The following is a 12033-nucleotide window of genomic DNA, read 5'->3' on the forward strand; positions in this document are numbered from 1 at the left end:
TGTGGATTGCACCGATCCATTTGCTTCTTTTTTTCTGTAGCTTTCGGCAGTTTTTAAATATATACCTCGGGAATACCTCATTATGTATTTGTAGCCTACTTAGTCATTTTGATAGTAGGCTAATATAGCTAATATACACTTACAGCCTGTGTTGCCTTCATATAAGGCTTATATAAGGCTTTTAATTTTTTGCGGCTCCAGACAGATTTGTTTTTTGTTTTTTTGGTCCAATATGGCTCTTTGAACATTTTGGGTTGCCGACCCCTGGGTTACACAAACCAAATTTAATATATTTATATATTTATTTCCCTATGTTTATATTTATTTTCATTTGATTCAAAGTAAACTGTTGTAGGTTCAGGAAGGAAAGACTAACAACATTATTTGATGCATATTATTTAATATAAAGATTATAGTTAAAGGTGCTCTAAGTGATCCTGGGTGGAGTAACTTCCTGTTGACGTTCGAAGTGTTGTCAAATAAAACAGAGGCTAGCTAGACCCTCCCTCCTCCCCCTCCCCTCCGTGCTTCCTGAAACAGTCATGAACGCGCATTTAAAATCATTCTTGTCGGTTATTGGCTGGAGCATGTTTATTATGTTTTGTGGTCCAGGTTGCACCAGTTTGTTTTTATTGCCATTTTTGGAGCTTGCGGCGACTACAGAGACCGCGTTTTTTTACAGTGTGTTCAGGGGACAGGAAGCTAGCGGATAGTGAGGAGATGTTTGCTGTATGTGACAAAAAATGTTTTGGCCTAAAAACGTGTGACATCGCTTAGAGCACCTTTAACTAAAACCATTAAAAAAACATTTTTTCATTGCTTCAAATAAATGTTAACCCTCTGGAGTCTGAGGCTGATTTGGGGCTTGGAGAAGTTTTGACATGCCCTGACATTTGTGCTTTTTTCAGTTGTTCATAAACATATAAAGGACAAAAGTGTCATTACACTGTATTCAGCACAAACTAGGCTACAATAATATGTGAGGAACATGTATGTACATGTTTGTGTTTTTGAAGGAATAATGTTTATGCGTGGTTATTGAAAAAACAAAAAAACTTAAGTCACTGAAATAAGGCCAAAATAAGTATATTAAATCTGTGTTCACAAGACTTTTGGGTATTGGAGGTTGTAGACTAGAGTTTTTGCTTCAGAATTATGTAAAAATTATGCTGCCTACTCCTTCATATAAAACAATATATTGATTTAGTATTTGTAAGACACTTTTTGTCAAGAAACACAGTATGCGTGGAGACATGAATCTGCATGCATAATGGGCCATTTATACCTGAGAAGACAAAAGAATCACATAATAATGACCTGAAATGACTTGCATATTAATGAGGCCTTTCAGTCAGGTAGGCTGTGAAAAAACCCCTCTGTAATAATGTCTCAGCTCATCATAAACAGCAATACTGTGAAATATTATTACAATTTAAAATAATTGTATTCTATTATATTCTTTAAAATATAATTTATTTCTGTGATGCAAAGTGTCTGAACAATTATGTTACCTCTATGGCATTTCATGTAGGCTTTTAGCTTAAAAGCATGCACATTTGGAGAAATATTGATGGATTCTTATATATTTATGTCAGTTGTCTATACTGAGAAGTAATATTTATTGTCATCACTATGAGTGCTGGATACTGTGTTTTTAATTCATACTTGCAGCCAGAGGGCGCTCTCTGTGCACATTTAGTCCACAAATTATTCTAAAGAAGAAGCTGCAATGTGAAAAAAAATCCTGCAAAACGCGCCGGCGCGTTTTCAGACCTCAGAGAGTTAATACTGAAATAAAAATGTATAAAAACTAAATAGCTATGTTTAAAAACAACCAAAAATAAAACTAAAAACAAAACACCAAAAAATATTAAAACCTAAACTAATCAGATTCAAAATATTAACAAAAACTATAATAGTATTAAGTAAAAATAGTGACACTCATTTCCCAGAAAAATCACAAGATGAAAATGCTGAAACTGTAAAGGGGATATATATATATATATATATATATATATATATATATATATATATATATATATATATATATATATACACAACAGGATTAAAAGTAAGTTATTTAAAAATTTAAGTTCATTAATTGTGTGGCTCTTAAAAAAACATTTGGTGCCTATTTTTTCCCCCATAGGAGCCAATGGCTCCTTAATGATTTTTTTTTTTTTTTTTTGTCTGGAGCCCTGATGTCTGATGTGTTTATTCATTTTATGTGGCGTGAGAAAACGACAAAAGGAAAAATGCTGCCCAAAATCCAAACAGATTATATATGAATAGGATTTTAAACCACATAGCTTGAAACAGATTTCTAAAAATCAGATTTAATGCAATTTTTTTTTTTTTTTTTTTTTTTTGCAATGCACACATTCCAACTGAATATACACAAAATTTCCATACATCCATCCATCGTATTACAAAGCGACTTATATAATGCAATTAACAGCAAGCACATTTGGATTTGGATGAATGAGAGTTTATTTGTATAGCGCATTTCCCACACACCAGTAGTTTCAGTTTCACTTTAAATAAATTCATTTAGGCTTGCCATTTATAATAATTATTAACCTCAAACAAAGCATCAAAAGACTTACGGGTACTACTTTATGGTCCTTTTACAGTGTTTTTTTGGTTTTAGGAGCTTGATATTTGGAGCTCTTTTTGGCTGTTGTATAGAAAAGATCTGTGCGATAAAATCTCCTTTTGTGTTCCACATAAAATAGCAGCGAGTGTGTTTGGAACGATATGAGCAAAACAATATCTGAATGCTGTTATATTGACAGAAAGCAAAAAATTTAAAGACAGACATGAGGAAAAGGTAATCGAAAGATGAGCGCTGCAGAAGGTTTGTAGAGGGAGGAAATGGACGGCGAGCTGAAGCTGCGTCTCTAATGGACTCTAATGCCGTGTTTCGGCGCTGATGTCTCATGTGTCCTGAGGCTGGATGGCAGCGGCTGGTTAAGAATAGATTTATTAATGCTGCTCCACCCTCGGCCATCACTGAGCTTCACGGGACGCTCGGGGAATGACGTCTGACGTCCCGTGAGGGGATTTAAGGATGAGTTTCTCCATTAGCAGGAACTGCAATTACACTTTTTTTTACGTTTTAGTAATTTTAGTTCTTGTCTACTTTTGTTTTTATATCTTATTTCATTTCAGTGAACGTTTATTTTAATTTTAGTTTGTTTTAGTAATTTTAAGGGTTTTTTAGTATTTTTATTTCAGTTTTTTAGTTTTAGTCATTTTTTGTTCTTTGGTTCTGTATTTTTTTTATTTCAGTTAATGTTAATTTAAATTTTAGTTTTAGTATTTTTTTTTGTTTTTGTTGTTGTTTTTTTGTTTTGTTTTTTTAATTAATTTTAATTTATACTTAAACTAAATGAAAATTAGAAATGTTGCCTAGGCAACTAATTGAAAGAAAATAAGTTTAGGTTTTTTTTATATATATATATATATAATTTCAGTTAATATTTATTATATTCCGAATAATGTAAATGTTTATTTTTACCAGCATTAGTTCATGTTCACTGGTCTAGTGAGATGATTGTGTCTTCAGAACGTTCATGTTTAAAAGTCAAAGGTGTTAAATACTGTGTGTGTGTGTGTGTCTATGTATAGCATCGCCCAGAAGGATCTAACCTGTGTGTGTGTCTGTGTCTCAGCAGGTAAGCCGGATCTGTGCGGGATGGAGCTGCGTATCGAGGAGCTCTGGCATCATTACCGCGTGGAGCACGCCATGGCCGAGGGCGCCAAAAACATGATGAGACTTCTAGGAGCTGGAAAAGCACAGGACAAGAAAGCCATCGCTGAGGTGTGAGAAACATATGTGCACATCATAAAACTCTTTAGGAGAAATGAAAATGGACTTTTGTTTGCGTCCTGTCGTAGGTTCGTTAAGTGTTTGTTTGTGTTTCTAGGCTCAGAGTCGTCTGAGTGAAGCGTCCCAGCGGTTGGATCTTCTGCGAGTGTCGTTGGAGCAGCGGTTGGTGGATCTACCAGAAGAACATCCGAAAGTGTGTCTGATTAAAGAGGAGTTGGTGCTGGCGTCGTCCTCGGCCTTCAGCTCCCGTCACAGCGCCCCCTACGTCCACAATCAGTACAGCACCCTCAGCAAACCCTCGCCGCTCACCGGTACGTCAGTATCAATGACAATGTTGAATGCTGCTGGGCGAATTTGACAGAATATGTCAATAAAATAATTTATGTAATGTAAAATGTCATTTAAAATGACAAAAATAATCATTTTAACTATAATTTTAAATAATTAATCCTAATAATGATTGTAGTAATGGTAATAATTTTAAGTAATAATTATTATTATTATTATTATTAAAAACTATTAAAATTTGTACAATTGGAAATACGATGAATAATTAAGGAAAAAAATAATTGCTTGCATCTAATATAATATTATTAAAGGTGGGGTATCTACGCTGTTGGACATTGTATGCAGTATGCAGTGGTTTACCTGCACAATTCTCACTATCTGGCCTCTGTTACACATGCAATACAAGAGTGGATGTCTGTTTATCACAGCTGATGCACAACAAAATGCTTCATGAAAAATAAAGCGCAGATGATGAACAGAAGAGGAAGCACAAAAAATGAACATACAGTACACAAGAGTCTAAATACAAACAAGAGTTTGTTGTTAATCGCCAACAGCACAGCAGCTCCAGACAATCATGACACTCAAACCCAGTGTTACTCACATGATAAGGAATCAAAGCAGCCTCTGCATCTGTTTTCAGGCCTTCCCGCTTAGCTCTCTCCAGCGCTGGAAAGATTTTCTAATATAAACACGGGTCCAGAAGCGATTGCCCAGTCATAAACCTTCATTCCAGTGATATTCTTTTGAGCTCTTTTGTATTGTGTCTCATCATTTCTCTTTCTGCGTTGTTTTTTCTTCTTTTTTTTTCAAATCTCCCTCTTGCTCGTTCTGTCTCCACGACCGTCTAATGCTGATTGGTTAGACGTTTGTTGTTGGTATCGGCCTGACTAACTTCCAAACAGTGTAGTTGAAAAAACGGATACCCCACCTTTATTATAATTTAGTAATATTCTTAAATATTACAATTATTAGTAGAATTAATTATTACTCAGGACAAAATATATGTGTTAAAAATATTAAATTGTTAGCAGTAGTAGTAGTATTAAAATACTAGGTAACGCTTTACAATAAGGTTTCATTAGTTAACATTAGTAAACTAAATTAGTTAACATGAATAACTATGAAACATTTCTAATGCATTTAGTAATCTTAGTTAATGTTAATTTCAGAACATTATTTAAATCAAAAGCTGTATATTTTAATATTATTTAAAGGATTAGTTCACTTTCAAAAAAAATTTTCCTGATAATTTACTCACCCCCATGTCATCCAAGATGTTCATGTCTTTCTTTCTTCAGTCGAAAAGAAATGAAGGTTTTGACTTCAATGGCCTCCAGACAGTTGAAGGTCAAAATTACAGTTTCAGTGCAGCTTCAAAGGGCTTTAAAGGGCTTTCCCTATTCTACTTACGTAACAAACGCAGCAGCAGTTACATTTTTTCCGTAAGTAGAATAGGGAAGGCGTAGGACATACAGCGTAAGCTTTTTGAAGAATACAAATGTGTGGTTTTGGCGGAAGCACTTGGAAGGCGATCATTTGTTTATATAAAGCATATACATTTACATTTTTTTAGAAAATGACCGATCGTTTCTCTAGATAAGACCCTTATTCCTCGTCTGGTATCGTTTAAAGCTCTTTGAAGCTGCACTGAAACTGTAATTTTGACCTTCAACTGTTTGGTGCCCACTGAAGTCCACTATAAGGAGAATAATCCTGGAATGTTTTCATCAAAAACCTTCATTTCTTTTCGACTTTAGAAAGAAAGACATGAACATCTTGGATGACATGGGGGTGAGTAAATTATCAGGAAAATTGTATTTGAAAGTGAACTAATCCTTTAAGGACCTGAGCTGAACTAACACTAAACAGCTGTATTTTTAACAAAGATGAATAAATACTGTAACAATGAATTGCTTATTGTTAGTTAACATTAGCCAATTGGACCTTATCATAAAGTATTACCAATTATTATTCTTATTATTAGCTTTTTTTTGCATTGTAATATCATAGATAATTATGATATTTGTATCATAATAATGATAATTAAGTTTTACCTGTAATTATCATTACTGCATAATGTGAAAAAGTCAGTTGTAAAAATCAATGATATATTAATTTAAACTGTGAAGTATTTATACATCATGATACTATTTTAATTCTTATTAAAATCAAACAAAATAAATATTATTACGGAAATGAGTATTAGGAGTAAAATCTCATAAATGAACATGCTCCTAATGTTCCTAAAACAGGCTTCATTTTTTAATGCCGTGTAGTTTTTATTCTGGGTGAAATGTTACCGTAAATGTTTTTGAGATTTTTAGTTTTAGTGTGTTGTCCCCTAGACAAATAGAAATTTTGTTGTGTCCGTCCTGCACAGGGACGCTGCAGGTGCGTCTGCTGGGGTGTATGGGGCTGCTGGAGGTCGTCCCGGGTCGCAATCGTACGTCTCCTGTCGCCCTGCCTCACTTCAGTCCAGGAGACGGACGACCGTTCAAACTCACTCTGAGCAGCAGAAGCACCAGCTTCAGCCTGAAGAGTCCCAACAAGTGCGAAGATCTGTCCTGTGAGTTTATTCTTTAAATGAATTCAGGATGTTTTTTAGTTTACTAATTGAATCTACATGATGGTCTGATGTTGTGCTGGTGTTTGTAGCGGAGGTGAGCGCTGTGTTGAAGCTGGAGAACTGTGTGGTGGGTCAGACGTGTTGGAAAGGTGTTGGTGAACAGACGTGGAATCAGAGCTTCACTTTGGAGCTGGAGAGAGTGAGTAACACATGATATAAGCAAAAACAAAGAACGAACTGGTGTGACGTCATTTTGAACAAAATCAGGCTGTTAGTCGACGTGGCCTTTAAAGGAACACGCCACTTTTTTTGAAAATAGGCTCATTTTCCAACTCCCCTAGAGTTAAAGAGTTGAGTTTTACCGTTTTCGAATCCATTCAGCCGATCTCCGGGTCTGACAGTACCACTTTTAGCATAGCTTAGCATAGTTCATTGAATCTGATTAGACCGTTAGCATCTCGCTCAAAAATGACCAAAGAGTTTCGATATTTTTCCTATTTAAAACTTGACTCTTCTGTAGTTACATTGTGTACTAAGATCGACAGAAAAAGAAAAGTTGTGATTTTTTAGGCGATATGGCTAGGAACTATACTCTCGTTCCGGCGTAATAATCAAGGAACTTTGCTGCCGTACCATGGGTGCAGCAGGCGCAATGATATTACGCAGCTTTAGGTCTTAGTACACGATGTAACTACAGAAGAGTCAAGTTTTACATAGGAAAAATATCGAAACTCTTTGGTCATTTTTGAGCGAGATGCTAACGGTCTAATCAGATTCAATGAACTATGCTAAGCTATGCTAAAAGTGGTACCGCCAGACCCGGAGATCGGCTGAATGGATTCGAAAACGATGAAACTCAACTGTTTAACTCTAGGGGAGTTGGAAAATGAGCCTGGATAGTCAAATCTAACCTAAATCAAAATGTACTTACTGAAATTCTTCAGTAATGACGTAAAGGACTCCTTGTGCTTGTTCTTTTTTGAGGCTGGGTTATAAGTAAAGTCTCACAGGAGGCAAAGCAGTTAATGCAAAATAAAAGTCAGCTAGACTAAAAGCTCTAAACAACAATATTGGAGATGCTGTTAAGTGTCCCTCATTAGGGTATCATGTTTCCTTATTAAATGATGAGGCCTTTACTCAGACTTTTTATACTGCTTTTTGGGAAATTCCGACTCCATACTAATCATCAATTCCTCAATGTCTTGTATGTGCCAGTCTTCCTGTTGTAATCGTATCAGTCTCTGCGACTCTTGCTTAATAAGCCGGATGTCTTTACGCTGTTGTCTTCTTCTTCTTCTTCCTCTTCCTCACTGAAGTCTGACTCACCTCCGCTTGAGGTTGAAACATGCTCTCTTCACCCCTGTGTACCCTCTTGTTAACCTGTGTGGTTGGTTACAAAAGTGCCAAACTCAAAGAACCTAACTTTCCCAACTGTTGCTTATTCATCATATCTTATAATAAACAAAGGAAGTATTGCAGGTACTTTCCAATTTCATAATCATTCAAGCATTTAAGCATGGCATTAAGCAAGCAAATAACATAACATAACACTGAAACTGCAATATCGATATCCAAAACAAAGTGAAGTTCGTTTGGAAGCTTGATTCTTCCAGGGAATTAACGTTATTATGACTTTTAATCTCTTAATTCAGACTTTTTTTTATAAACAAATGCACATATTTTCTTTTAAAGGATTCTGTTTAAGAACTACAACAAACAGCTGGTAGGGACTACAGCGAGCTTCTTACCGGGTTGGTGACATCACAAACCCTAAAATTTACATAAACCCCGCCCCCGAGAACACACAACAAAGGGTGTGAGGCCATGTTGGGCTGCTTTAGAGAAGAGGAAGAGTTGTTGTAGTAGAGTGTTGTTGTCATGCCGTCATTTTACGCCGGACTGCTTCACAAATGAGGGTCAATTCAACGCTGGATTTGCACAAAAGATGAACATGACGGCACATGCTAGTCGATGAGTTGAATCAACTCCACAGCAACTACATAAATTTATCCACTAACCGTTCAGAAACGTCCAGTTTCATTCTAAAAGTTGTAACTTCTTCCTGAGTCTCTCCATCAGTGTCGACTCCGGTTTGAACAATGTAAGGCTGAACACCGTTACTGACAATCCTCATTTTGGCTGTGTGAGATTCTCCAGCTTTGTTGTTGTTGAACAACTGAAGTGCGAGCTGTTAAAGCTCCGCCCTCTTCTGGAAAAGGGGCCGGGAGCAGCAGCTCATTTGCATTTAAAGGGACACACACAAAAACGGCATGTTTTTGCTCACACCCAAATAGGGGCAAATTTGACAAGCTATAATAAATGATCTGTGGGCTATTTTGAGCTGAAACTTTTCTGGTGTCAAAAACACTGTCAAAAAACAGTGTCAGTGCCTCTTGTAATTAGAAATAAAACTTCAATTTCTAGTAATATGAAGCAGCTTTCCATTTTGTTTTTATGCTGTCTTCACACGCTTTCGGAAATATCGTAAATACAGATTTCCTAGTCGGAAATCGAGCATGAACGTCCTCTCAGGTCGTATTTACCACTGGGAAACTCCAAGACAATTTTGATACCGAGTTTCAGAGTTGGGCATGCTAAAATCTTTAAACATGGCTGAAGGGAGAACGATAGCTGCTGTGACTGCTATTCTTTATCATTTTTTTCCACAACAGCTACATCGCCTTGTCTTGTCATTAGAGTAGTGCATATTAACATACATGAATAATCATTTGAAGCATACTGTGGAAAAATAGCATGTATTTGACAAAAATTCCAGAATTGTCACCAAACTATTTAGATAAACTCATAATTACGACTTCAGAAGTGGGAAGGAGGGCATTTCTGATAGGCAGCATTAGTCACGGACACCTATCCTTTACAAAACAGAACAGATTAAAAAATAAACCGGACACACAGACTAATGTTAGTTTGAAGGTGTTTACAAGATTTTTCTGGAAACTTCACTTAAAAATGCTCTTTTGAAGTATCGAAACAAAGACCAAATGAACTTTGGTTTGGCTTAATTTTTTTATTTGAAATGACGTCACACCAGTTTGTTCTTTGATTTTGTTGAAGTATATATCGGGTCCTTAAGTACATACTCAGGTGTTCGTCTAATGTACTGCGTTCAGTCCAGAGAGATGGAGATCGCGGTGTACTGGAGGGACTATCGCTCGCTCTGCGCTCTGAAGTATCTGAAGCTGGAGGACTTTCTGGACAATCAGAGACACCGAATACAGCTGGAGATGGAACCGCAGGGACTGCTGCTGGCCGAGGTACACAAAAACACCCCAAAAGTGTTGTTTATTTGCACACCGTGTTGTTTTAGCATCCGTCTAACAAGTAATTTTGAATATTAGGCACAAATGTGACACGTAAATGTGTGCTGAATGCAGTTTGCATGTTAGCACCACAACAATGACAGCCAAAATTGATCCTATTTACTTTGTTAGCACACATTTACTAGCCTAAACAGTTTGTGTTGGCGTGATTGTAACAGGTGATGTTCATCAACCCTGTGATAGAGAGAGGCCCACGTCTACAGCGCCAGAGGAAGGTGTTTTCTAAACAGCAGGGTAAAAATTAAGCCAATCACATTCACTGGGAAAGAAATCTCATGCTATATGCACTCTTTCTAAATAGCATGAGTATATATAATATGATATAATATTGTTTTACAGTATTTAACTTCTGTTCCATTTGTTGTGACTCAGGGAAAGCATTCCTGCGCGCTAAACAGCTGAACGTTGACATGGCGACGTGGGTTCGTCTGCTGAAGAACGCCATTCCCATGAGCTCATCCACACACAGCTACACACAACACACCAGCACACACAACAGCAGGTAACACACATCACACACACACACCTGTTCAGCTGTGATTTATCCTGACCAACATGACGAACTTGAAACTTTCTCTGCAGCGAGATTTCCATTCAGAAGATTCAACTGGATGACGACTCTCCTCCGTCTGTGACGAGGAGAAACACACAGACGTCTGAAACGGTAAAAAAGAAAGACAGAATATGACAGTGTTATATATATAGATCTTTAACTGAAGTGATTCAGTAACATTTTCTGGACTCACAACATCATTTAAAGGAAAATCCATGAAGTAACTCATTCATACTTCATATCAGTGAATATTTGAGCGGCGCTTGTAACAAAAAGGATAATATGATCTTCAATATTTCAATCCCAAAAACTGTAATTGTAGCCATACACATATTCTTCTTAATTAATCCTGCTTAATTAATTCTGGGTGCTGCTAGTCATAGTAGCTTACAAATGGTTTGTTGAAGCTTCTGCTTGGTCTTAATGTTTTATGCATCAATTTATGCAGCTGACTTTTTTTTTGTACAACCAAATCTTAAAATATGCATTTTTTAAATTAGAATTTGATATTTTATCGTCTATATTTTAAGTGTAGCAGCACAATATGACTTAACATTTGTAAACATCGTAACAGCACTGTTTTTATTTTATTTATTCATTTATTTATTTTGAGTGAAAATCATTTACAATGAATATAAACCCTCTCTCAAATCTGATTGCAATGTGCTTTATTGGCAAAATTATTATGCAAATTATGCAATGTGCAAAATAAAGTAAAAAAAAGTTGAAAAATTACATGAAATAATGTAAACAAAGATAATAGTGACGAATAACTTTTATAAACGAATAATAATCTGTTATTAATAATAATTTGTCAGGGGGACATTGGCCCAGCGATGGAGCCAGCCTCTCTTCCTGATCCTGCTCCTCCTGAGAGGGCTGTCAGGATCAGTTCCCATAATTCCCAGCGCAGGTACATGTCCTACAAGCACACAATATGTTTTCCAGTCCATGCCAAGAGACAGCATGAAACACACACACACACACACACACACACACTCATGTACACAATGCCAGTGATGTACTTTCTGACCTCACACCAGCTTTTACCTTCAGTTTAATTACATCCGGCCTTTTTTTTTGTGTGTGTGTGTGTGTGTGTGTGTGTGTGTGTGTGTGTGTGCAGGTCGTCCAAAGGCTCTCTGTGTCTTCAGGATTTCCGAATGATCGCAGTGCTCGGCCGGGGACATTTTGGCAAGGTAACTGGAATATGTTCAGTGTCAAAAGCATTAACTGCAGCAACTAGTCAGCAGAATCGCCACACACAGAAAAATCCTACATGTTATACTGTATTTGTATTAAATATTCTGGCTAGTTTCATTTAAAGGATTAGTTCAGTTCAGAATAAAAATGTCCTCATAATTTACTCACCCCCATGTCATCCAAGATGTTCATGTCTCTCTTTTTTTCAGTCGAAAAGAAATTAAGGTTTCTGATGAAAACATTCCAG

At 36.4% G+C, this 12033-nt stretch overlaps 1 protein-coding gene across 3 annotated transcripts in view; it reads left to right on the forward strand.

Annotated features, from left to right (window-relative positions):
- pkn1b (protein kinase N1b) overlaps nt 1-12033 on the forward strand; it is a 44031-nt gene that overhangs the window by 24595 nt on the left and 7403 nt on the right. For 2 of the 3 annotated variants that reach the window (XM_048193940.1, XM_048193921.1), the window contains exons 5-14: nt 3675-3823; nt 3930-4143; nt 6504-6689; nt 6779-6888; nt 9821-9964; nt 10189-10264; nt 10403-10532; nt 10613-10694; nt 11402-11496; nt 11710-11782. In XM_048193940.1, coding sequence (XP_048049897.1) covers nt 3675-3823; nt 3930-4143; nt 6504-6689; nt 6779-6888; nt 9821-9964; nt 10189-10264; nt 10403-10532; nt 10613-10694; nt 11402-11496; nt 11710-11782 — 1259 coding nt within the window. The remainder of the gene's footprint in view (nt 1-3674; nt 3824-3929; nt 4144-6503; nt 6690-6778; nt 6889-9820; nt 9965-10188; nt 10265-10402; nt 10533-10612; nt 10695-11401; nt 11497-11709; nt 11783-12033) is intronic. The other variant, XM_048193930.1, reaches the window with a different exon arrangement.

The sequence above is a fragment of the Megalobrama amblycephala genome, linkage group LG1, assembly GCF_018812025.1.
Source record: "Megalobrama amblycephala isolate DHTTF-2021 linkage group LG1, ASM1881202v1, whole genome shotgun sequence".
Taxonomy (NCBI): Eukaryota; Metazoa; Chordata; class Actinopteri; order Cypriniformes; family Xenocyprididae; genus Megalobrama; species Megalobrama amblycephala.